This window comes from Lagenorhynchus albirostris, chromosome 7 (assembly GCF_949774975.1).
Source record: "Lagenorhynchus albirostris chromosome 7, mLagAlb1.1, whole genome shotgun sequence".
In the NCBI taxonomy this organism is placed as follows: Eukaryota; Metazoa; Chordata; class Mammalia; order Artiodactyla; family Delphinidae; genus Lagenorhynchus; species Lagenorhynchus albirostris.
The window spans coordinates 33,015,152-33,041,552 of NC_083101.1; the positions used below are offsets into that span (position 1 = coordinate 33,015,152).

Here is a 26,401-nt window from a genome sequence, read left to right on the forward strand (position 1 = left end):
CTCTCAGGAAAAGAAATGCAAGGAGTTAACAGGCCACAGGCCACGTGGCGGTACGTTCTAGCGCAGGGCTTCTCAAACATCACTGTGCGCAAGTCACCTGGATCTCATCAAAATGCAGATCCAGCGGATCCGGGGTGGGGCATAAGGCTTTGCTGTTCCAGAGAGCTCCCAGGTGATGCTGATGATGCTGGTCCATGGGCCACACTTCGAGTAACAAGGCTCTAGTGTGGTAAGCTATACTCGTCATGAGGGCCATAGACAGCCCATGTGCCACCTTATGCAAATTACAAGAAGGTGCCCCCTTACTGTCTGTGCTTGGCAAGCTATGCACAGCTGGGCTTCAGTGGCAATAACTACCCTGGCCATCTGCAGCAGCTTGCCGGCCACCATTGCTAACAATTAGTATTTCCCACCATACTGGGTATTAGTAAGTGTTACCCAGTGGTTAACACAAGACTCTCCCAGTCTGCCTTAGCCTGAAGCTAGGGCCAAGGACACCTCTCTAGGGCATCCATTCTGCCTGACTTAAGGGACCAAAGGCTTTAGAAGGTCCTTTGAAGGATGCACCTTGGAGGTTATGGGCCATTCATCAAGGACACATGCCTGTTAGAGAAATGTGAGGTCCTTTCTCCCCAGGCCTGAGATCCAGCTCAAACAAACCCCGCATTCAAGCCCCAGGGTGCAGTTCTCCAGCTCAAAACGTTTCAGAAGAATGAAGGTGTCAGCTGGAGGCAGTGAGGTGTGCTGGGAAAAACCTGGACACAGAGTTTGACAGGCTGGGTTCAAATCCCTGCTGTGTCACTAACAAGCTGTATGGCAGTGGGCTAGTTACTTAACCTCTTTAACCTCGGTTTCCCGGTCTATAAAATGGGGGTTCAGACATTAGCCTCTTAGGGTGGTGAAAATGCAATGAGATGATCTGTGTTGAAGCATCACTATCTGACCCGTGGTGGATGTTCTCTGAGTTTTCTTTGTTCTTTGGAAAGAAATATACGAGGGACAAGTTTAGGGTTCATCTGGAGAGAACTGGTAGCTTAAAAATTGTTCAGCAGCCCCCCAAAATTATAGATTCCTGGAGCAGTAAGGCAAGAAGGACGCTATGATGTCATCTAGTACTCATTCAATACCCTCACTTATAGATGGGAAGACAAAAGCCCAGAGAGAGAAGAGGACTTGTTTGAGGTCATACAGCAAATGGGCAGCAGACCCAAGACCAGAAGCCAAAAGGCCCAGGTTCCCTGGGTAATGACAATCTTTAGCTGGCAAGACCCATACAACTGTGGGTCTCACCACCATCCACTTCCCCTCTCCTTCTGGGCACACAGCTAAACCACATTTCTGAGACCTATCCCCACCCCCACTTCCACCCCCACCTCCTGCATCAGAGGTCTGGCCAGAAGTGGAGTACATCATCTTCCATGGTCTCTTTCCCCTCCCCAACCTCAGCCTATCAGCTGGAAGATGCCATTGTGGCCCTGAATCCACCAGAGGGCAGAGTCACAGGATGCAAGCATCCTGGGTCCCAGAGTCACTGCCTGGAGGGGAGATGCCCAACTGGGAACCAGCACAGTGGACTCTGCATAAGTGAGAACTAAGCTGCTATCGTGCTGAACCACTGAGATTTTATTTAATTGCAGTTAGCCTACCCTTGACACAGATACATTTTGCCACATCCTTTTTATTTTCACAGCTGGGACAACTCAATCTAGTTGAGCCAAAGTACGATAAATGCTTCAAACCCCAGTCCAGATGCAGGGGCAAGACGCTCTGGCTTACCATCGGTCCCGGGGCTCCACGCTCTCCAGGTTCACCCTAAAACAGGGAGACACGGACTTGTCACTCAGATGCACACGGTTTGTGACAGAAGCAAAGATAGGATGTAGAAGATGTGTGCCTTCAGGATCTGGTGACATAGTTACCTTTCGGGCCCTCAGCCGTTCCAGAGGAATATCCCCCGTCAGGATGGCGCCCGGCTCTCCCTTCTCACCCTGCAATTCAGAGAACCTTTTGATGAAGCCGGGCCTCCGCCTCACCGCCTTATCCAGAGGCTCATCGCCATGATTTCTCTGGCCTTCACGCTGCCTCTCCAGCCCCACTGCCCGACAATGACCTCTTGCTAGAATACTGCATAGCCTCCTAAGTCATTAAATGTTCTCTGGACTGTTCGCTCCATGTACAATCAGTTACTGTCCGAAAGCACAGGTTGGGGTCCTGCAAGCCCCTCTGGGGCTCCCTCTGCTGCCAGATCAGCATCCCCACTCTCAACCCTCCAGGAATCAGTCCCAACAAGGTCCGTCCCACCTCTGGCTGTGTGGCTACCCCCTGAGAACTTCTGGTTCCTAATGTATTTGGTGGCTTGCTTTCCTAACAACTCGACTTGAGATCTGTTCCCACCTAGAATCCTTAGTCTTGTTAAAACATCTAAAATTGGGAAAGTGATGACAGCATGAGCAGTGGAGGCCTCTCCAACACAGGGGCCCTGAGTCTCCATGTGAAACTTTGCCTCCAAACTCCAGGCTCCTGTGCAAATGCTCACTTGATCAGGCAAAGTTATCTCAGTTGCTGGGAAATAGGGGAGATGGGTAGACAGGTGGCAGGGACACAGGATCCTGCCCCCAATCCTGTGCTCAGCAGGGCCATCTGCTATCCCAGGAGGCTTCCAAGAAGATATATGTCCAGAGAAAAGGCCAGGGAGAGGAACCATTCAAGGCTCTGGCCCCAGACTTCAATGCTAGCCCCTGGGGAACTGGGCTGGACCACACGAAAGTCTCCCTTCAACAGGGCTGGAAGCAGCCAAGGCAGTGGTGCCAAAGCAAGCCAAGCAGCCTCTCCTCTCCGTCCCCCAAGCCCACACCCGGTATTTGGATCTTACCACTTCGCTGGTGAGGAAAAGCGGTCCTGAGCACGCCAGCAGCAAGAAGAAGCAAGCACAAAAGCATTAGAGGCAGAGCAAGAGAAAGCACGTTGGCTGCGAGGATCAGAGCAGACCTGCCTGGGCGCTCTTCCCAGTTTTCAAAGGGGCAGGGGATTAGGGGAGAGATGGCACGTAGGTCCCTCCAGATTCACCCGGCCTCGCCACATAGAAAACAGAGCGTTTAAAGCAAGAGCCAATCCTGCTTGACCAGGCCTCCTCCCAAGCCAGAACTGCCCTGACCCCACGCCATCTCTGTAGGCCCGTGGCAGCAAAAGGCATCCCAAGACATGGTCCCATGTAACGCTAAACTCAGACCCAGCACACTGAACCCTCCACCTCCTGGAACTGTGGCCCAACAGACACTGGAGACTCTCTCCCCCTCCATGGGGCTAGTGGAAAACGGTGAGGGGAGGAAGGAAAGAGAGTAGCCTAATGCTCCCTCCTCTTAGAGACACACACACCCTCCTTGACTCCCCAAGGCAGGCTCAGGGCTGCTCCCACTGGCTTTATACAGACCCCTGTTACAGCAATGACCATGCAGTCTGCTGGCTGTCTGCATGTCTGTTCCTCACATCTTATTTCTCTATCCCTAGTGCCTAGTATAGGAAACTGGCTGGCACACCTTAGGGAATGGATGTAACCTGGATGAGTATATAAATGGATGGATGAATAAATGAATCCAATCCAGAATAACTGCAATCCATTTATGGACGTCACTCTCCCCTTATCTATAAAAACCAACTGGGAAATTAATTCTAAGAGGCAAATGTGGAAGGGTACAAAGGTCATTTCAATGCCCTTGGAATTTTCAGGAAGTGCTCTGCATGCTAAATATTCCACAACTTCTGGACCAAGACTGCCATCCAAGTGTGGAATGCCCCCGCTTACACTAATAATAGTTTAATAAAATAATGACTTCTAAATATTAGCATCATTGTATTCATTACTTATACATCTTTCCATCCAACAAATGTTTTAAGTGCCATTTGTGTACCAGGCGCAGTGCTAAGTACTGGAGCTACAGAAAAGAAAGTGGATGTGCCTGCCCTCGGGGAGTGCACACTCTAATGCAGGTGCCCGCGGGCAGTTAGACAAAGCATAGCGTTCAAGGGAGCGTTGGGTTGAGTTCTCTTTCCAAACTATGATGAAAATCTGCTTCTCCACCCACCCCACCTTCACCCTGGAAGAACCTTGAGATCATGAAAGTTAACAGCCGGGGAGTGACTGCTACTAGATACAGTGTTTCTTTGGGCATGATGAAAATGTTCTAGAATTAGGTAGTGGTGATGGCTGCACAACCTGGTGAATATACTAAAAGTCACTGAATTTCACAATTGAAAGGGGTGAATTTTATGGTGTGTGAGTTATATCTCAAATTTTTAAAAAGTTAACAGCTACTTTCAGCCCATTTGAAATATTTACCAGGTTCTAGAGCACAATCCCACCCAGATAGCTGGGCCCTTCTTACCTGTTCTCCTTTTAGTCCTGGAAATCCAGGCACACCAGTGTCACCTTCTGGTCCTCTGGGTCCCTAGAAGGAATCATTGGAGGGTATTCAGTGGTTTGTTAAGATTAAAATGCTTTAACTAAACAAAGTTGTTGTTCCAAAAAGTAAAAGAACACAGAGCGCCAGTGGAAGTCACAATTAGTCACGATGTTTTCCTAATATTAAGTGGTCTAGAAATTGTGGTCTGGTGGAAAGAAGACAGCACTGAGTGTTAGGCGGCCTGGAGGCCCCACTCCTCTTTGAACTGTGGTTTCCTCCAATGGGCACCACTGAAACTGCCTGCTGCCTCTGCTCACCCATGGGTCCTCGGGGCCGTCCTGCAGCCCACCGCCCCCATCATTCACCCTCCATGAATCCTGCCCCTTCTCTGGCTCCCCACTACCTACGGGATGGGATCCAAACATCCTAGCCTGACACCCAAACTGATCCCAGCCGGCCTCAGCGCCTCATCTTCCACTCCTGTCACTCCACCAGGGGCGAGCCTATCCCCTTAGCCTCTCTGCACCCCTCACCCGCCCGCCACCGCCATTCCCTCTGCAGAACCAAAATTCTGCACACCCGGTCAGAGGTGACCTCGTCTCAACTCCAACATACACTTAATATCTGTGACAATGACTCACACTGCCAGACGTCTGCCCCTAAAAAAGAGGTTCAACACTTTATTGCAATTTACCTTTTCACAAGTCCCTACCTTCTGGGTTAACGCAGTGGACTTCAAATATTTGTTATTATTATTTTTTAGCAGTGAAACTCTTTTCATTCTCCTTTTTCAAGTAAAGTCAAACAAAAGCCCAATGTATAAAATACATCAAATGGAGCCTCAGCAGTGGCCTGGATCCTGCCTACTTGGCCCCCTCCTTACTCCTGAAGTGGTCCCAAAGGCTCTTCTGGGGAGCCTAGGGCTCCCTCGGGAACACAGAACCCGTCATTTAGAGAAAAATGTGTCTGGAAAATGCTCTGGCTTTGGAGCAGCCAAGGTGGGGTGGAGCTCAAGCTCACAGTTCTGGCCTCTTCTCTTCCTAATTAAGAGGTCTTCTCCATGGCTGCCACCCTCTCCTGTTTTTTAATGTCTAGTTCCCATGTATTTTTAGTGTCAGCATAGCACATGCTCCTTTTAAAAAATGTAGAAGTTCAGAAAAGTATTAAAAAAAGAAAAAGAGATCATTATAATTCTACCATCAACAAGAAGTTTCTATTACTTTTTTTTTTTTTTTGCTGTACGCGGGCCTCTCACTGTTGTGGCCTCTCCCATTGCGGAGCACAGGCTCCGGACGCACAGGCTCAGCGGCCACGGCTCACGGGCCCAGCCGCTCCGCGGCATGTGGGATCTTCCCGGACTGGGGCACGAACCCGTGTCCCCTGCATCAGCAGGCGGACTCTCAGCCACTGCGCCACCAGGGAAGCCCTCTATTACATTTTTTGATAAATTTCGTTCATTTATCCTGGAAGCAGCGCGTGTCACCATTGGCATTAGGCGTTTCAGAGCTGCAATGTATGGAGAAATTGTGCAGATTTCACTCTGGAGCCTTGGGCTTCAGTTCAGGCTCAAACTTTTAGACTAAACTGATCACTTGCTACACAGAAATGCATTTTCACCTTCCATGGTGGAAGCCCCATAGCGTGGTGCACACAGACTATTAATTTTGGACTTCCAGGCTATGATTCCCCTCTCTCCATCCTCCATCGCCACCGTCCTCTCTCTCCAGGGATTTTATCTACTCGGACTCTATCTATTTGAAATGCTTGATTCATCCACTCATTTATAGGAAGCCAACCACCGACTCCAGCTCTGGCTCTGGCTGCCCTGGGCTAGAAAGAGATGAACAAGACCTGACCCCCGGCAAGCTGGTCACAGTACAGTTCAGGAAAAAACAATAAGGGTACAAATAACTGTTATTCAAGACAGAAAAGAACGACAGCAGAGGTGAAAATAAAGCCCTATGGGATTCAAAGGAGGGAAGGATCACTCCAGATGGGGGCAATGAGGAAAGGCTACATGAACAAGACGGCGCTAGAGGTCAGTTGTGCAGATGGAGAGGAACGGTATTCCAGGTGGAAGGAACAGAATGCATACAGCCTCGGGGCACAAAGGAAGATGGCTACTGTGCTACTCACTTGAAATCCTGGCAGCCCAGGCATGCCCTCGGGGCCCTGTAACACAGACAGACAAAGCAGGCAGGTTAGGAGCAGCATTGCCAGGCCAACAGGAACCTGTACCTCAGGGGCCCACTCCCTCCAGCACCTTCCAAAGGCCCAAGCATGTTCCCACACAGTGGGGCTCAGGATCCATTTTGCAGAGGATGCCGCGGCCCGGGAGGGGAAGGAACCGTGCAGTCACACACTAGTCAGCACAGAGTCAGGAGCTGCTCAGGAGTCTGGAGCCTCTGCTCCCCCGAGCCAGAACTCTCAGCACTTTAAGTCCCACCCTCCTCTTCCGTGAAATCACTCAGCATCAGAAACCTCTGGGGCAATGAATGCAGTGCTCAACCTCCACAAATATTCTCAGAAAACAAGTTCCTAAACTCTGAGGAGTGGGCCCAAAGGGTGTGCTGGGGTATTTGGGGGTGGAAGTGGGGGCAGTTGGTGAGACTCAGTTCTTTTCCCTCAGTAAGAGGGAGGATTTTAAAGGACCAGCCATTTTAAAGGCTCCAGGAAAGAGAAAATTTGTGGTTCACTCCACATGGGGCCAGGACTCTTTTTCCTCCAAGCCCAGATACCCACATACCTATTAAAGACATAGAGTTTGGCAGAATATATATATACAGAGAGATATAACTGAACGGCAACAACTTTCTCAATATACTGTACAGTCGTCCCTTGGTATCCGAGGGGTATTGGTTTCAGGATCCCCTGTGGATACCAAAATCCGCAGATGCTCAAGGCCCTTATATAAAATGGTGTAGTGTTGGCATATAACCTACATACATACTCCATATACCCATACACTTTAAGTCATCTCTAGATTACTTATAACACCTAATACAATGTAAATGCTATGTAAATAGCTGTAAAACCAATGTAAAAGCTATGTAAATAATTGCTAGCATGCAGCAAATTCAAGTTTTGCTTTTTGAAGCTTTCTGGAATTTTTTTTTTCAGCACTTTTTATCCAAGGTTTGTTGAATCTGAGGATGCAGAAGTAACAAAGGACTAACATATGTGTGTGTGTGTGTGTGTGTGTGTGTGTATACATATAATATACTATATACATATATCTATATGATGTACATATAGTAGAGTGGAAAAGTATAAAGGTACAGCTGGGAGGGAACTGCCTCTGAGTTGGAAAATCTTAATCTTCCCCTTCAGGGCCTGGATTTGCCAAAGAGGAGGTCAGGGATTGGAACAGGAGGAGGATCCTCAGGTGGGGAAAAGAGAGAAGGGGTGGGGGCAGACAAGGCCCAAGGACTCTTAGAACGGAGATGTTGATTCTTAGATCTTAGGCTGTCTGTGTTTTGCTTTAGAATTAAGCCACCTAACACTCTAAACCCCCAATAGTTTGGGAAAAACTTTTGTGAAATGACTTGCTTGTTTGCTTTAGGCTTTGCTTACTGGGGTGTTCTGGATGATTTTAGTAGAAATCAAGGAAAGGGAGACCCACTGGATGTAGTACAGAAGAGACAGTGAAATGACCCACCAACAGAGGCCACTCAGCAGGAGATACCGGCTCTAAAGGAATCATGCAGATATTTGCAGAAGCCTTGGGGAGAGCACTGAATTTTCCCTAGGATGTGGATGGCAGAGGTTCAGGCCAACCTCACTGGGGACTGCAGGGCGGGTGGCCCCGGCAGACATCTGGACTGCGCAGCTGTGGAAGTATAAGCCTCAATCTCTGTGTCGGCTTCCACAGAGTGCCACAGTTTGCAAAGCAGTTTCGCATCCATCACCTCTTATAAGCTGCCCCAAAGGCTGGTGAGGTGTTATCAGAGAGATGATGAGAGTCTCAGAGCATTATGTAGAGGAGATGGGGCTGGAACCCAAGGCTCCTAAGGCCAGAGCTCTTTCCTCTCTCCCCAGCTGTCACCAGCAGATATGGAAGATGCAGTGTGGATTCACTGCACAGACTGCAGGAGGAAGCTTCCTTCCTCTTAGGTCGTGTTGTGTCAGGGACAGACTCTGTGGACTTGCAGAAATAACGTAGCTTCTTTGTGTGATCTCTAAATGGGGCCAGAAAGACTGAAGCCAGTCACATTCCCTCCTCATGCGACAGTTTCCCCATCAGCACAAGGATAGGTCTCTCTAGGCTCCTCCCATTCTGGGAAATGAGATCATGTAAATAAAAGCATGCCCAAAGCACTGCTCAGACATCTATCAATTTGTTACTTATGATTCTCTGATTTCCATTACACATATTTCTGATGCAAGGGACTGGAAGCTTCCACTGCATTGGACAAAACTCCCTGCACAAATTAATGTGACAGCAACTTCTCAGAAATGCAAAGCTCTCTTTCTATTCACTACTTCGAGACACTCTAGCTCTATGCTTCAGGAGCTTAAAGGATTCCAAACCAACCCAACTTAGTTTCAGCTGGGGTGTCTGGGTAGGACCCTCACTCTAGGGCAGCTGTGGATACACACCGGAGGCCCGACGAGCTCAGGAATGTCCGAAAGATTCATGAATCCACGGGTGATGTTGATCAAAGGCTGAAAAGAGAAAAATCAGACAAAGAGACAGAGGGTGGCACGTGTCCCACCTTGCTCCTGGCTGTGAGGCTTTAACTGAAGTCACCCCGCATGGCAGACACAAGCAGACACTGACAACACCCACCCACTACCAACACACCCATCCCTCCCACTTACGACACAGCCCTGAGCCGCCTTATCACTTTCCTCTTCGATTAATCTTAAAATTGCACCATACGTAAATGCCTTTTTTCTTTTATAATTTTAAATATATATATTTAAATATTATATTTATATGTTATATAATTATAAATTAATATTAATACCCACAGAAAACAGTGTTGTTGGGTGTGTGTGTGTGTGTTTGTCCATGTGGTTATTTTATATAAATGGCATCAGGCTGCAGGTATTATTCTTCAACTTGCTTTTTTCACTCAATCATACAGCATGGAGGTCTTTCCATATGGAAGTTTTCAGTATGAACATTTTTAGTTTTAGCAGATTGCCAAAGAGCTGTCTAAAGGGGCCGTACAACTTACACTTCCAACAAAGTACTTGAGATTATCTATTTCACTACACCCTTACCTATACTTGATATTTTTTAATCATACTTTAAAAAAAAAAAAACTCTAGTCATTCTTTTTTCCACTTATTTGGGACTTTTTGTCTTTCTGTCATGTCCCAGTATGACATTATTTCTCTTGGAAGGGCAAGAGTTTTTCACAAATGTGATGTTCTAATATTCAGTGGCTGTGATCGTGTCCCAGCCCACATCCCAGTCTTCTCTCCAAATTTCCATCGCTCTCCACCCACCCCCATGCCCATCAGCTCCCTGTGCCTTGGACACATCCATGTTTTTCTCTTCTGCGCTTCGGCTCAGAGTGTCTTGACCACCTGAGTTCTGGAAGTCCTGTCCTCCATACTTACCTGGTAAATCCTTCTTAGCTTTCAAGTCCCTGCTCAAGGAGACTTCTTCCAGAAAGTCTTCCTTGATTTCTCATAACCTAAACCATCTTTCCTCCCTCATTCCCCCACTTATGTTCCTTGCCTCTTGGTTACAGCTCTGTTACACTCAGTCTCCTGACTGCAAATGCCGCCAACCAGAAGAGAGGGTTCTGGACACACTATGTGTGACAATAGTGGTACCAGGGTAGGAACAGACAGGTGGGCCACGCTGGCAGGTAGGAACTCCAACACCAGACGCCAGCTACGTGCCCCCTGCATAAAGAGCAGCCCTGAAGGCCCTGAAGTTGTGGACAACCTTCCCTCCCCTTTAGCAAAAGCAGCCATGCTGGTGATACCTGGTGATACTCACACTAGATAAGACGTCGATGCGCCCTGGTAGCCCCCTGGGCCCAGGAGGTCCCACAATGCTGGCTCCATCCATCCCTCTTTCACCCTGGATATAGCAGTGAGAGTGGAAAAAAAATTCACTGTATGTGGATAATGCTCCTAGAACCAGGCTGAAAATTTCTCTCACCCCCACTTCAGATCTGTGACCTCACCTTGGGTCCCTGGTCTCCTTTTTCTCCTTTGGGACCCTGGCAAAACAGACAAACAAATATTCTTTGGGTTTTTTTCTATTCACTTTGTCCACGCTCCATCTATCCTCCCATCTTGCCATCTCTCCCTAAGCTCTTACAAGGATTTTGTCCCAGATAATGGGAGCAAAAGATGAGGGGCAAATTCCCCTTACAGAGTCAGAAGGAAGGAATATCTCACAGACAGTAAGAGGACCAGAGGCCCTCTCCCAGCACGGGGTGAGTGTCCTTTTGACCCTGAACCCAGAGCACTCTGCATCTGGGGTGTGGGGGAGGTCTTCCTATTCAATCATGGAGGGGGCTGTGCTGCTCCCCTTGGCGAGGCTCAGCTCCTCCTGCACTGGTGTGCTCAGCTCTGGGTACCACTTGGATCTCAAATATAATGAGATCCTGGGGATTGGTCCTCTTGAGAGCAGGTGTCATAGAAGAAGATGGACAACACCTCCCTGGGGGGTAGATGCAGTGGGGGAGGGTACTTGTTAGGAGCAAGGGATTCTGAAACGGGGCAAAGTGTGAGTCTTGAATGGGCGGCAGGAAGGAGGCAATGAAGCAGAGATGCTCGATGGTAAGGGACTGCGGAGAGAGAGAAAGATAATTTTCAAGTTTTCCCACATGATGTTTTGTGCAAAACCTCTGTGCTACTCCTCAAAGAAACAAGCTATAAAGAGCACCTGGTCTCCCCACCACACAGCTGGAAGCTGGAGGCGCAGAGCGGGTAAATTAGAGAAAGTAGCAGAGCCAGGATGGCACCCCACAGCCTCTCCACTCCAGCGTGACAGCGTGACAATCCTCAAAATGAAGGTGTAAAAAGTCAACCTACACTTGAAGCCGTTGGTCCAGAGATTCTGGGCTCCTGCAACAGCCTGATGCTCCCAGAGCCTTCAGTATCCTAGGGAAGGAAGAAGAATGAGAATTTCAGTACTGATTCCCGAGCACCTCCCTGTGCCAGGTGTGATGCTGGGAGCTGGGGCTCAGTGGGGAATCAGCACCACCTTGGCGTTCAGTTAGCTGGCCTTTCCGGTAGTCCTTAGCGCACATTGTTCTTTAACCACAGAAAGGAGGAAACGCACCTCAAATCCAAGTCCCATTGTACATCCAGGACCTCGGGGCCCAGGGGGTCCAGGAGGCCCTGGGGGTCCCATGACCCCAGGAGCGCCAACTTGTCCATTTTTCCCTGGGGGTCCTGGTAAGCCTCTGTTGCCGGGATCACCCTGTAAGGAAGGGGACAGGCTGATTATCTAGCCTTGGAGTCACTCATAGAAGGAACAACATCCGCAACCGAGTCAGAAAATTGTTCTTTGAACTTAATTAGATCGTTGGATTCTCTGATCAGCGCTACTTGATTGTACAGAAACAGTCATCTTGCCAATTGACATTTCACTTGGAGATAAGCTAATGGCGCTCATTGAATGAATTAGGGTGGGGTGGGTGAGAAAGGAGAAAACCTGGTGGGTTATTCACTCTGCTCCAGCTGTTCTGCCTTTCCCAAGCAGTTCCTTCCAGATGTTTCTCTCTGATCCATGACATTTATACATTCAATACTCTAGCCCAACAGTTCAATTATACTAAACTCAGAGAGAGGGGAGGAAGGAGGAGAAAGCTTTTTCTTCTTCATTTTCATTTTTTACCTTTTCACCAAATGAGCCATTACGTCCTCTTGCTCCCTGAAAAAAAAAATCGGGGCCAATTAATATAATTTCATTAGGTACGTTTAAAAGAAAACGCAGGATTTCAGACTCTTAAGTAACAGGACATTAAAATGGGACTATTCCAGCTCAGTTCTGACTGATGTCTCAAACCTGAGCCCATTACAGTAGTTGTGAGTTTGCTAAGCAGGTCATGCTGAAAGCTTGTGAAACCCATCTTCCAACTATTATCTCATCACCTACCTCAAGAGTGAAAAGGAGAAGTTGAAGATTAACCAGGAAGAGATTGTAGAGGAAGAATTCCCTTGGAGAGCTGTCAGTGTACTGGGTGGGCCCGATTCCCCTCCTCGAAGCCAAGGGAAGGGACTTCAAGAATTTGATACGTATTCCCTAGGCTTCTGGGGATATGTGGATGATGGCTGGTTCTTTTCTGGAAAAATCTAAAGACCAAAATCTGGCTGGAATAGCCCCAAAATGGGGGTGGGGTGGGGTCTCTAAAGCAGGTTGCGTGCCACCGCCAATGGGAGACACAGTACAGGTTTCCTGGGGGGTCAGATGTGGATCCCAAGGAAAGGAGTCAGCTGCGAGCTCAGATAGAGGGGAGGACCGATGGGGGCTGATGGTCAGGAGTGGCCAGCACAGGAGACACTGCACTACATCAGAGGACTGCAGTCGGGGGCTCCCCGCTAGAGAACCTCCAAGGAAACCACAGAAGCACCCACAAGAGAAGAAGCCAGCAATTGCACGGCCACACAGAAGGCCCTGACACCGTGATACACCCGCCATCTAAGGCTGTGCCTTCTCCCAAACCCCTCTTTCCCTGGGCCAGATTCCCCTTCCTATATCAAATCCATAGCAATGACAGAGTGGATAGTTCCAAAATAGTCATGCTCAAAAATAAGATGGCAAGTGATACTGAATCTGAAACAGTGAGGAAGGGCAAAGAGAAAACATGGGAAGCTGAAGCCAGGGGCTCCAGCGGTGGAGAGGAACCACAGGTAGAAAAATAGCAGGCAAGGGAGGAGCGGAAGCCAGGAGCAGGGTGTGGCTCTGACAGGGAGATAGGTTGAAACTCTGGAGCTAGATAGCCATGGAGCCCTGCCCATCTCCCCTCACCTCCCACTTCCACTCCTGCTACAAGGATAATAAGAGTTGTTTACTGGAGCAAAGGGATAGGGCAGAGCCCCAGGTGGCTAGTGGACCCTGGGAGGTCCAGGGGTACCCCAAACACCTAAGATCAGCTGTTGAGGTACCCTGCCTGATGGTACATCCTACTCTTCCCGTCGCCTTCCTGAAACCTGCAGAAGTAGCTACCACCCAACTCCCTAGTAATTTGTACAGAGGCGGGAAACAGACTAAAGAGGGATTCCAATTTCTAAAGCAAACACACAAACAAGAAACACTACACATTTGAGGAGAGGCAACACTCCGAAAGAGAAACGACAACATCAACCATGGAAGGTTTCCTGAGGAAACAGCTAAGAACACGATCCAATCAGGAGTCTAAGTAAATACTATATATTCTCAGGGAGAAAAGGGAGGATATTACAGCCAAGAAACAAGGACAAACTATTATGAAATAAGAACAGTGGTTATAGTAAAGAATCAGGGCTTCTCTGGTGGCACAGTGGTTAGGAGTCCGCCTGCCAATGCAGGGGACCCAGGTTCAAGCCCTGGTCCGGGAAGATCCCACATGCTGTGGAGCAGTTAAGCCTGTGCGCCACAACTACTGAGCCTGCGCTCTAAAGCCTGTGCGCCTAGGGCCTGTATTCCACAACAAGAGAAGCCACCGCAATGATAAGCCCGTGCACCACAGTGAAGAGTAGCACCTGCTCGGCACAGCTAGAGAAAGCCCGCACGCAGCAACAAAGACCCAACACAGCCAAAAATAAATAAATTTTTTAAAAAAGAAAAAATCAATTAGAGACCTTAGAGACAAAAATATATAACTGCTGAGAGAAAGTACTCTACAGAAGGGTTGAATAACAGAGGAGACACACCTGAAGAGAGCATCACAGAAAGAATCCCGTTACTCTATGGGATGGTGGGAGGAGAGGGGTGCTTGCAGAAGGAAGCAAGGCTGGCTGGCTAGACTCTGTCACTTCCCCGCCTGCTGGCCTGACATGGGAAAAATTAAGTGTGACCTTTTATCCCAGGCAGAAACAGAAAGAATCGGGTTCCAGTTTTGTTGCCCAATCTGCAGGCTACAGTTTCTTTGTCTGCTTTTCTTGGGTGTGACCAGCCACACCATCTTCTGCTGCCTGACGCAATCTGTCCTTGAAGGAAGTACCAACCTTATGCATTTTTCAAGTAACAAGTCAAATCACAGTCAGGGATATTGTGAAATAGAAGTTAACTTAGTCCCATCTCTTGACTTTTGGACTCTATCCTCTGAAAACATTATTATTGTGTTGCCAGTTGACCCCGTTCAAGAAAAAGATGTTCATAAGGTAAAAAACTGTACTTTTTCAATTGCTTTCCTGACTCTTTTCAAATCAAAAGTACACCTTGTAGCAGTTTCAAAGGAAGTTCTAGAAGATATGTGGGACCTTGATTTATCTTTCTCAGAAACAGATGATTTTATCCAGCTTGTACATATAAAGGCAGGAAATGAGTCCCCTGTCACTGAAGGTGTGTAAGCTGAGCAGAGATTGTAGAGGGGCATCAAGGATCAAATGTATCATTGGATCTTATGTGGTGTTACATCCCTGAGATTATTCATTTTCTTTAGCAATTTTTGTTATTTCACATTCAGACTATTCTCCTTGGTTTACTTTTGGGGGGGGCGTGGGGGTGGGGGGTAAATGTCATGTGCGAGGCTTTCCTCCAGCTAGCTCTCCAGATGAAAATTTCAAAGTCCTTCTAGAGTCTACTTTTCCTTGACCAGAAAACATCGTATACACACAGGGCAACAAATTAGGCCTCACAGCAAATTCCAGGAAGAAAAATGTGATTTATCTGCCACAATTAGTCTGGGCAAGCCTGCTGCTCTGTGCACAACCGAGCGTCTGAGCAGCTGCAGAATGCGCCTGTGAGGGTGTTTGTGTGCCGATGTGGGCATGGGCGTGGGTATTTTTAAGTCCGAGACCAGTCAGGGAGGGGTGTGTAGGGGAGGGGTGTGTGGGAAGGGGTGTGTGGGAGGGGTGTGTGTGGGAGGGGTGTGTGTGGGAGGGGTGTGTGGGGAGGGGTGTGTGAGAGGGGTGTGTGTGGGAGGGATGTGGGGAGGGGTGTGTGTGGGAGGGGTATGTGGGGAGGGGTGTGTGGGGAGGGGGGTGTGTGGGGAGGGGGGTGTGTGGGGAGGGGTGTGCGGGGAGGGGGGTGTGGGGAGGGGGGTGTAGGGGAGGGGTGTGCGGGGAGGGGGCTGTGTGGGAGGGGTGTGTGGGAGAGGTATGCAGGGAGGGGTGTGTGGGGAGGGGGGTGTGTGGGAGGGGTATGTGGGGAGGAGTGTGGGGGGGAGGGGTGTGTGTGGGGAGGGGTATGGGGGAGGGGGTGGGGGGAAGGGTGTGTGTGGGAGGGTGTGTGGGAGGGGGTGTGTGTGGGAGGGATGTGGGAAGGGGTGTGTGTGGAGGGGTGTCTGTGGGAGGGGTGTGTGTGGGAGGGGTGTCTGTGGGAGGGGTGTGTGTGGGGAGGGGGTGTGTGTGGGGAGGGGTGTGTGGGGAGGGGGTGTGTGGGGAGGGGTGTGTGGGAGAGGTGTGTGGGGAGGGGAGTGTGGGGAGGGGGTTGTGTGGGGAGGGATGTGTGGGGAGGGGTGTGTGGGGAGGGGTGTGTGTGGGGAGGGTGTGTGTGTGGGGAGGGGTGTGTGTGGAGGGGGGTGTGTGGAGAGGGGGTGTGTGTGGGTGTGTGTGGGAGGGGTGTGTGTGGGAGGGGTGTGTGTGGGAGGGGTGTGTGGGAGGGGTGTGTGGGGAGGGGGCTGTGTGGGGAGGGGGGTGTGTGGGGAGGGGTGTGCGGGGAGGGGGTGTGCGGGGAGGGGATGTGTGGGGAGGGGTGTGTGGGGAGGGGGCTGTGTGGGGAGGGGTGTGTGGGAGAGGGGTGTGTGGGGAGGGGTGTGTGGGAGGGGTGTGTGGGGAGGGGTTGTGGGGAGGGGTGTGTTGGGAGGGGTGTGTGTGGGAGGGGTGTGTGGGAGAGGTATGTGGGGAGGGGTTGTGTGGGGAGGGGGCTGTGTGGGGAGGGGCTGTGTGGGGAGGGGTGTGTGGGGAGGGGTGTGTGGGAAGGGGTGTATTGGGAGGGGGGGTGTGGGGAGGGGTGTGTGGGGAGGGGGCTGTGTGGGGAGGGGTGTGTGGGAGAGGGGTGTTGGGGAGGGGGTGTGGGGAGGCGTGTGTTGGGAGGGGTGTGTGTGGAGGGGGTGTGTGGGGAGGGGGGTGTGTGGAGGGGTGTGTGGGGAGGGGTGTGTGTGGGTGTGTGTGGGAGGGGTGTGTGTGGGAGGGGTGTGTGTGGGAGGGGTGTGTGGGGAGGGGGTGTGTGGGGAGGGGTGTATTGGGGGGCGTGTGGGGAGGGGTGTGTGTGGGAGGGGTGTGTGGGAGAGGTATATGGGGAGGGGGGTGTGTGGGGAGGGGGCTGTGTGGGGAGGGGGCTGTGTGGGGAGGGGTGTGGGAGGGGGTGTGTGTGGGAGGAATGTGGGGAGGGGTGTGTGGGGAGGGGTGTGTGTGGGAGGGGTGTGGGGAGGGGTGTGTGGGGAGGGGGGTGTGTGGGGAGGGGGCTATGTGGGGAGGGGGGTGTGGGGAGGGGTGTATTGGGGGGCATGTGGGGAGGGGTGTGTGTGGGAGGGGGCTGTGTGGGGAGGGGTGTGTGGGGAGGGGGTGTGTGTGGGGAGGGGTGTGTGGGGGGAGGGGTGTGTGGGGAGGGGGTGTGTGGGGAGGGGTGTGCGGGGAGGGGGCTGTGTGGGAGGGGTGTATGGGAGAGGTATGTGGGGAGGGGTGTGTGGGGAGGGGTGTGGGGGAGGGGTGTGTGGGGAGGGGTGTGGGGGAGGGGTGTGTGGGGAGGGGTGTGGGGGAGGGGTGTGTGGGGAGGGGTGGGGGGAAGGGTGTGTGTGGGAGGGGTGGGGGGAAGGGTGTGTGTGGGAGGGGTGTGTGGGAGGGGTGTGTGGGAGGGGGTGTGTGTGGGAGGGATGTGGGGAGGGGTGTGTGGGGAGGGGTGTATTGGGGGGCGTGTGGGGAGGGGTGTGTGTGGGAGGGGTGTGTGTGGGAGGGGTATGTGGGGGGGTGTGCGGGAGGGGTGTGTGGGGAGGGGTGTATTGGGAGGGGTGTGTGGGGAGGGGTGTGTGGGGAGGGGGCTGTGTGGGGAGGGGTGTGTGGGAGAGGGGTGTGTTGGGAGGGGTGTGTGTGGGAGGGGTGTGTATGGGGAGGGGTCTGTGAGGAGGGGTTTGTGGGGAGGGGGGTGTGGGGAGGGGGCTGCGTGGGGGGTGTGTGTGGGGGAGAGGTGTGTGGGGAGGGGTGTGAGGGGGGTGTGGGGAGGGGGTGTGGGAGGGGTGTGGGGCGGGGTGTGGGGGGAGTGTCGGGGGCAGGGAAGCTGGTAAGAAGAACAAGGAAGATGAGAGTAAGTCTTGTGATGTTTCCTGCAAAATTTAATTTTTTATGAAACAGTATGTGTAAAATGAGTTCTATAAAGCTCGACAATTGTTTCTTCTTTTTCTGAGAAATGAGCTTTTCACGAAAATCGAGTTACTGTTTCAATAAAAATACTCCTGAGAGCTGACGGAAACTGGAAATTCAGTGACAAGGACGGTGTCTAGGGAGTCAGCACTTTCCAAAACTCCGTCCAGGTTGGGTACACAGAAGGCCTCCAGTCCCCACCCCAGAGGGGAGGCCCCTCCCTCCTCTGAACCCCAGTGAAGCTCACGACTACATCTCTAGAAGGAAGCTCACCTTATCTTTATTGCCCCCATTTGCGGAACATGGGAGCGTAGCAGGGGCAGGAACCCCGCCCCACAGCACCACGTGGCTTAACCTTAACCGAAGACTATAGGGGCTTACAGAGAAGAGCGAGACTGAGGGCGTGTGGGACTCAGGAATGGAGGGCAAAAAGGGCGCCTGAAGAAGTTTCATTCATGCATCAAACTGCTCACAGAAGCCTGGGCTAGGTTCTAAGGATACACAGACAGCGCTCACACCCTGCTTGTAAGGCTGGGCTTGGGAGCAGACTGGTAAGCCAACAGCTTCAGTGACCCTGGCTGGAGGGGTCCTGCAGAATCAGTACTGTGCTAACGGGAAGCAGAGGAAGGAGGGGTACTTTCTGCTCACAGAGTCCAGGAGAGCTTCCCTGGACTGGGAACTTCTGAGAATGAGGGAAGGGAAAGGACAGGCCAGAGAGGAAACCACAGGCCAGGGCCAGGAGGCTGTGCAAGCCCAGAGCCTTTCAGTAGTGCTGGCTGGCTGGCCTGGAGGCCAGGTGTGTAAGGAAGCGGCGGGAGGTGGAGCTGGAAAGGTAGGCCGGGAAGGGCCTTGAAGGTCTGCACGTAGTGAGGGCTCTGTCCTGCAGGCAACGGGGGGTTGCTGGCGCTTTCTCAGTGGAGAGGGCAGTGCGTGGTGAGAGCCTGCTCTAGGAAGATGGACTGGGCAGGTAGCTGGAGGCTGGATTGTGGGTGGAGAGAAGGGGGCACCAGCGAGGAGCCTGATGCCACGCTGCAGGCGAGGAGAGATGAATGTCATGTCACGGCGGAAAGAGAGGTGGACATCAGATTGGCCAGTCTTGGCAACAGATGGTTCATGGTAGGAAAGGGAGAGGAGGGAGGAGTTAGAGAAGACGCTGCTTTCGAGTCCAGGGGGCTGGACTCGTGGATGGCAGTGCCATTCACGGAAGCTGGGGACATGCAGTAGTGGGCAGGGGAAGACGCTGAGTGCAGGTTTGGGCATAAAGAGCTCCGGGATGGGGAGACATCCAGCAGCGCGGACCAGGATGGGATCAGGCAAGGTCAGGCTTAGACGTCAGAGAGGCAGGCTGGGCCTGGTGATTCCCCGTGTTGGAGCCCGCCCCCCTCTTCTCCGTACCTTCTCCCCTTTCATTCCAGGAAGGCCGGAGGCTCCGTCAAGTCCAGGCTTTCCCTCAGGGCCCTGAGGAACATCAAGGATAATCAGCCCACAACATCTCTGAGAAGAATCAAATATGAACCCTCTTTGGAAAAGGAGGCCAGGGCTGGGAAGACCAAGTGGGTGAGGCCAGTGGGTCCAAAGCCTTGTGTCAGCCCATAGCAGAACAACTGTCCTGGCCCCAGTTCAGCCACGGCCGGCTCTGCATCTGTGGACGAGGGTCCTTCACTCTCTGGGTTGCATTTTCTCTTCTGTGGGGAGTCGGGGGCAGGGCTGGACGAGGTAGTTTCTGGGGGCCTCCCACCCCGGGCCCAGCACTGGTGCTCTACGATTCCGAGATTCTACGGGAGCCTGCATTTCCTACACTAAGATAAAGCAGCGGAACAATGTGCAGGGTGATGTTTTTCTTGGCTGCTGCTTTTTTTAAAAAATAAATTTTATTTATTTATTTTTGGCTGTGCTGGGTCTTCACTGCTGCTCGCGGGCTTTCCCTAGTTGCGACAAGCAGGGGCTACTCTTCGCTGCGGTGCACGGGCTTCTCATTGCGGTGGCTTCTCTTGTTGTGGAGCACGGGCTCTAGGTGCGCGGGCTCAGTAGTTGTGGCACACGGGCTTAGCTGCTCTGCCGCATGTGGGATCTTCCCGGACCAGGGCTCGAACCCGTGTCTCCTGCATTGGCAGGCGGATTCTTAACCGCTGAGCCACCAGGGAAGCCTGGCTGCTGCTTCTTATGAGTCTTAGTAATGTTTCAGCCGAGGAGGAATTTGTTTACAAACGCTAGCTAGTTCCTCGCTCCCTGTCGTAAGCCTTAGCGCTGGGGTCTGCAGTCTGTACCCCCTCCCTGGCTAAAGGAAGCCCCATAGGCACGGGGGTGGGGGCAATGGCTTCAGCAGCTTACCGGGGGACCAGGTTCACCAGCAGGTCCATCTTCTCCAGGGGATCCAGGGGGTCCCATGAAAACATCAGTTCCTGGTTTTCCTGGAATCCCAGGTAAGCCAGGTGGGCCTGGGGGACCTGGAGGACCCTAAAAATAGACACCTTGTTAAGAAACAGTGCAGGAGGGGACAAATATATATGTTCCATTCACTCCATTTCTGAAAACAACTCTACAAGTAGAGACTGGTATTCCTACTTAGAAGATGGGGAAACTGAGGCTTAGTGACATGATGTGACTTGCCCAAGAGCTCACACACACAGCTAATTAGGAGAAGAGCTGGGATGTGAATCCAGGTCTTTTTAAGCGCATTATATCATGTTTTCTCCCCAGATGTATGTACATAATAAAAATATAATTTGTTGGAATTCTCAGAGTTGCTCTAATTTAGTTTTCTGATTGCCTGAGAGGTTAGTCCAAAACTGCCTATTGTTAACCCTTATTAAAAACATCCCTGCAGTGTACTAGTCTCTTTAGCCTCGGGCTGGGTTGGCTGATGCCACCAGCTTGGAAGTCCCAGCTGGGTCCCGCTCCACTCATCCAGTGAGTCCTGAACCCTTCCAGCCCTGTCATGATGAGTGAGCAGAAGGGCAGCCCAGTAGAGCCTTCTAGGTGGGGATTCAGCACAAGGGCTCAGAGGAAGGGATGGAGATGAGGTTGGGGCCCTGGGGACAGAGGCGCGAGATGCAGCTGAGAAGAGAGGTGCTCCCGGGGGAAATCTAGAGGGACCAGTGGGGGCCCAGCCTTGGGCAAGAGGCTGGGAGAGCAAGAGGCGCCAAAGAGGCAGAATGAGTGGTCTGGAGAGGCAGGGAGGGGGCCGCCTCAGGGTAGGAAGGATTTTGAGAAGGGTTTGGAAGCCAAAGTGTGAAATGCTATCTAGAGGAGAGGCCAGCAGGTCTCTGTAATGGGTAAGGGGGTGGGGGGCAGAGCCAGGTGGTAGAGGTGAAGGTCATGGGCATACCTGCTGTGAAAGAGCCTGCTGGAGAAGGCTGCCGGGGGAAGGAGGCAAGTGGCCAAGTGGGGCTCCTGACTATAAACTAAGGCTCAGACTCACTTAAAACTGATGGAAGACGGAAATGCCAAACATACAAATATAGAGGGGAAAGGATAGTGAGCCCCAGGAGCCCACCATCAGCCGCAAGAGTTATCAACGGTGGCAACCTGCTTTCATCTGCTATCGGCCCCTGTTGTCCCTCCCTCCTGGATCCTCGTGAAGGCTGCCCCCGACGCTAGGCTGTTTAACCCTTCACACTTACTCTTAACAGCTCCTCGCTGGGCACTGGGTCACCAGAGCCGACGTCCACGCCCCAGCCCAGGCTGGAGCCCTCAGCCTCCGCTCCCACCTGTACAGAGAAAAAGTTCCCACGGCTTGGTTTCACCTGCTCCTCTCCAAGGACAGCTGTGTCACTGAAAGTTTTCCCATATTCTGTGGCCCTATAACTGCTGCTGCCAACTTTCCTTCTGGCTTTTTCTCCCTGTCCCCTCTACAGCTGCCCTCCTCCCTCTCCCCCTCCCTGCTGTGCGGCCAACACACAGCCAGTCCTCAAACACAGGACACTTTCACAGCCTCTTCTGCTGCCTTTCAAATCCCTACTCATCCTTCAAGGCCCAGTTCCATGGTCACCTTCTCCATGGAGCCCTGCCCAACCCCATTTTCAGAGAGAATTCACCTCTCCTACTCTGTGTTCCCACCAGCCACTGCGAGGGTCTGGATCTGGCAGTAGGACCACCTGACTTGAAGCTCAGCTGTGCGTGTGTTGGTCCCACTACGCTAGGACTCCTCCAGGGTCGGCCCAATCCTGAGATACCTCTGGGTGCCCAGTGTCCAGCATGAGATCTGACACTGAGAAGGCACTCATTATGTACTTGTTGAATACCATCAAATTCCTCCAAAGAACAAAAGGAAACTTCCAAAACACCTTTCTGGTACTCAGTTCCTGAAGATGGGAACCAGGCAAGGCCTAATTCAATCATCGAATAAGGAAGAGCTGGGTTAGGGGTTAGAGCTGAGTCTAGGCAGGTTGTGGCAGTGTGGGCATGTAGGTGGGAGAACGGGGGTGATGACATAAAGGTGAGGAGACGGAGGCTGTTGCCAGCATCCAAGGGATGAGGAGGTGCTGCACAGCTAGACTCGGGGGCTTCGGGACTGACTGAATTGAGGGGGGGGCACTCGAGGATGTTTCCTGGCTTCTCTCTTCATGATCAGGAAGATGGGGTACCATTCCCAGAGCAGGGGAACCCTGTGGGGAGAGCAGGCCTGGGAGCATGGTGACAAGTGCAGTTTGGGATGTGCTTAGTTTGAGGGACCTGGGGGTCTTTCAGGGCACAGGATATAAATGGGATGTAAATAGTTTCTGCTCCTGGACCCTCTGAGAGAGTCCTGCTACAGGAAAGAGAACTGAGCTCTGACTGGAGGGCACTTGGGGGCAGACAGGAAGGATCCGCCTGTGGCTGTTTTGTGCATCCCCATCCCCTGCACACTGTGCATGTGACAACCCCGGGTGGGAATCTCACCGTGGGTCCAGCAGGTCCAAGGGGGTCAGGAAGCCCCTCCCCAGCTTCACCCTAAAGAGAACAAGATGTCAGTGGAACACTGGACACCCCTTCCCACTCCCCTCCTCTCTCCAGAAACTGTGCTTATTTCAAGAGGAGGCTTATGCAGGAGTTCTATATACCTAATTTGTTGAGCGTGTACTATGTGCCAGGTAAAGTTTTCCATGTATTCATTCAATTAATCCTCACCACATCCCAGAGAGAAGGTTCTACAATCCCCATTTTATACATGAATAAACAGAGAGAGGGGTGTGGCAGAGCCAGACATGAATGCCCCTCTCACCCACTGCCTTCGGTGACTCTGAGATTCAAAATGATCCGAAAGATATTCCAGAGTGGGTACTCCCATGACTGTCCCTACTGTGTTATTAAACTGTCTGCTCAGGAATTGGGGCACCCATTTCAATTCATCACAAATTCCTGACACAGGCACTTAGGGTGATCTATCTTCATTACTTATGTGCCACGATGAAATCCTGCATGTTCATCTCTCTCTTTCACCTTTCTCCCCACACCTCTCTCCCTCTCTCTCTCTTCTTGGAGCTTTTTAAAAATCTCATTGGACGGGAATTCCCTGGCGGTACAGTGGTTGGGACTCTGTGCTTCCGCTGCCGTGGCCCGGGTTCAATCCCTCGTCGGGGAACTAAGACCCCTGCAAACATGGAGAGGCCAAAAAAGAAAAATTAAAAAAAAATTTTTTTAAACATCTCATTGGAAAAGTCAGAAGCCCCCTTGACGGAAAAACCACCATGTATTAGGAACCTACCAACCCTCACAGTTCTACTACTTTAAGGCCACAGCTGCCGACATTTAGGGAAGGTATTTCCTTCCAGGGTTTTTGCATGTGTCTATTTTTAAATAGTTAAGACCACAGTAGGACCACCTGACTTGAAGCTCAGTTGTGCGTGTGTTGGTCCCACTAGGCTAGGACTCCTCCAGGGTCAGCCCAGTCAGTATACTGAAGTTCATAACCAGCTTTTTTTCCACTTAGCATTATATGGTAAGTATTTTCCTCCATCATTAAATACTCCTAATAAGTATAATTTTAATAGCTGCATAATGTTCCATTATTTGAACATCCTTTAATTCAGTTAACTCCCCTATTGTTGGCTAGTTAAACTGTGTCTAGTTTTTTTCCATTATGGACAATACTGAGATTAACATCCATGTACACAAAGCCTTTTTACACAACAGACTATCTATCTCCTTTAGGATTGATTCCTAGAACAGAAGTGTCTGGGTCAACAATATGCAGTTTTATGGTGTTGATATGTGTTGATCAAGAACTTCTCAGCAGTAGTAAACCACTGACACTGTCACCAGCATAGCTGGTCTCACCAGGCCCTCACCAAGTGCCAGCTTCTGAAAGCACAAAATATAAAGGATCCAAGGACAACTGAACCAGGTTTCCCAATAAATCAATGGCAAAAAGAACAAAGTAGGTGGGAAGCAATCATAGACCAAAAGAGACTTAAGAGACACATCAACCAAACACAAAGCAGACCTTGTTTGGATGCAGATTCAAACTAAGTGCAAAAAGGCATTTTTAAATAACTAGGGTATTAGATAATATGAAGGAACCTCTGTCAATTTTGTTAGATAGATAATGACATCCATTATTACCACTGATGGATGACACTGTGGCTAAGGGGAAAAAAAAGTCCCAGGATCAACCTATTAACAATGCACATTAACACGTTTATGAGTTAAATGATACAGTGTTTGGGATTTGCTTTAAAATACCCCAGTCTTCCCCTTCCCTCCACTTCAAAAAGATGGCTGTAGGAGGTGGAACAGATAAAGCACGACTCGCGTAATGTTGCTGAGTGATGTGTATGTGTGTGTGGGGGGGGGTTATTATACTATTCTAAGTCCTTTTGTGAATTTTTAGAGTTTCCATAATAAAAAGTTTTAGAAAAAGAAAAAGGAAAACTGGCTCTACGTGAAGGTGCATCGCCAGCCAGTGCTGCTGCACCTGATGTGGCATCACCGTGGCGAGATGCAGTCTTGGTGTTTTGTGTGTCCCTTGGGGTGAGAAGCAGAGGAGCAGGGGGGCTGTTTAGCGAGCCCAGGGCCACAGGCATCACAGCCAGCCTGGTGGCTTCCATGTTTGTTGCCCAGTAGAGTCTCCTGGGAGCATGAGCCCCAGCACCAGGGGCTCCTCAACTGGTCTGGCAGTGAACTCGGACACCTGCAGCGGCCTAAGCTTCCCAGGTGTCTCTAAGATGAAGAAAAGGTTAAAAACCAGAGCTCTCGCTCGCTTCCTCTTTTTATAGACAGCAACACCAAGACTCACCACAAGTCAGAACCTCAGCCTCCCGGCTCCCATTCTGGGACCTCTCCACCATACCACACTCTCGGGGATGCTCTAGGGCATGAGCTCTGCAGGCCAGCACGCCTGCGTTCAAATCCCAGCCCTGCTCTTAAGGGTGTGCCACAGCAGGCAGGTTCCTTTACCTAAGTCTCACTCCCCTCACCTGGAAAATGGAGACGATTCTCCTTGTACCAGAGAGTGGTGGTGTGCATAGAATCAGATCAAGTTGGAACCCAGAGTGCTTAATAAATGTCAGTGCAAAAGGCTTATTTCCAGCCCCTTGACTGTGAGTTCCTTGGGGACAGGGATGAGGTCATATTCATCTCAATCTCCAAGTGTATGGACTGAGGGCCCTGAGTTGCTATGCACTGAGTCAGTGAGAACATCAATGAGTGAATAAATAAAAAATAAAGAGACCAAGCAGTGCTTAATGACCACCGGGCGCTGCAGCCGTGGGCATTCAGGATTCACAGCCAGCTCTCGGGTGTCCTGTCCCACAGCCCTCCCATCCCAGGTCAGCCCTGGAGCGCTGTGGCCAAGGGACCACATGTCTGTAACTTGAGTCAAGGCTCTGAAAGCATGTGTGACCAAGTGTTGCTTGGGGAACTGGGAGGCCCAAGCTGGTCACCAATCGAATTCTTTCCTTTAAAAATATTGACACTTAGGGCTTCCCTGGTAGTGCAGTGGTTGGGAGTCCGCCTGCCGATGCAGGGGACACGGGTTCGAGCCCCGGTCCGGGAAGATCCCACATGCCGCGGAGCAGCTGGGCCCGTGAGCCATGGCCACTGAGCCTGCACGTCCGGAGCCTGTGCTCCGCAATGGGAGAGGCCACGACAGTGAGAGGCCCGCGTATCGCTATATATATATATATATATATATATATGTATTGACACTTAAATGGCAATTTAATTCCCCAGTTCACACAAGCCCATGCTGAGGACCAGCTCTGGGTTTCCCACTTCTAAAAGACAAAGTCACAGCCCTTAAGTGGTGACAACCTCACACCTGTGCATAGAACTTTCCGAACATTCCCTGACCTGCATTCTGACTTGACCTCACAGCCACCCTCTTCTACAGATGAGGAAACTGAAGCCCAAAGGGATTTGCGTGAGGTCGTACAGTTGCAACCCAAAAACTCGTGTTGGAAGGGACCTGAAGGTGACCCTCTGCCCCCTCCCCCCCACACACAAACACACCTCTGATGCTTCTATTTCCTCTACAGTCCCTGCCACGTCTTACAAGCTTCCCCACCTCCAGGATGGAATCTAATGACACTTGAGATAGGCCTTTGTATCTTCAGGCAGCTCTGCCTGTTAGAAAGCTCTCATTCCAATTAAAGAAGTGGGCA

The 26,401-nt window shown here is 51.2% G+C and overlaps 1 protein-coding gene across 1 annotated transcript in view; it reads right to left on the reverse strand.

Moving 5' to 3' along the window:
* COL15A1 (collagen type XV alpha 1 chain) overlaps nt 1-26,401 on the reverse strand; it is a 103,005-nt gene that overhangs the window by 24,035 nt on the left and 52,569 nt on the right. The window contains exons 13-26 of the mRNA XM_060154758.1: nt 22,701-22,751; nt 21,443-21,529; nt 20,151-20,276; nt 19,215-19,277; nt 12,214-12,249; nt 11,656-11,796; nt 11,406-11,474; nt 10,550-10,585; nt 10,360-10,443; nt 9,000-9,065; nt 6,537-6,572; nt 4,383-4,445; nt 1,920-1,988; nt 1,777-1,812 (exon numbers count right to left, since the gene is read on the reverse strand). Coding sequence (XP_060010741.1) covers nt 1,777-1,812; nt 1,920-1,988; nt 4,383-4,445; nt 6,537-6,572; nt 9,000-9,065; nt 10,360-10,443; nt 10,550-10,585; nt 11,406-11,474; nt 11,656-11,796; nt 12,214-12,249; nt 19,215-19,277; nt 20,151-20,276; nt 21,443-21,529; nt 22,701-22,751 — 963 coding nt within the window. The remainder of the gene's footprint in view (nt 1-1,776; nt 1,813-1,919; nt 1,989-4,382; nt 4,446-6,536; nt 6,573-8,999; nt 9,066-10,359; nt 10,444-10,549; nt 10,586-11,405; nt 11,475-11,655; nt 11,797-12,213; nt 12,250-19,214; nt 19,278-20,150; nt 20,277-21,442; nt 21,530-22,700; nt 22,752-26,401) is intronic.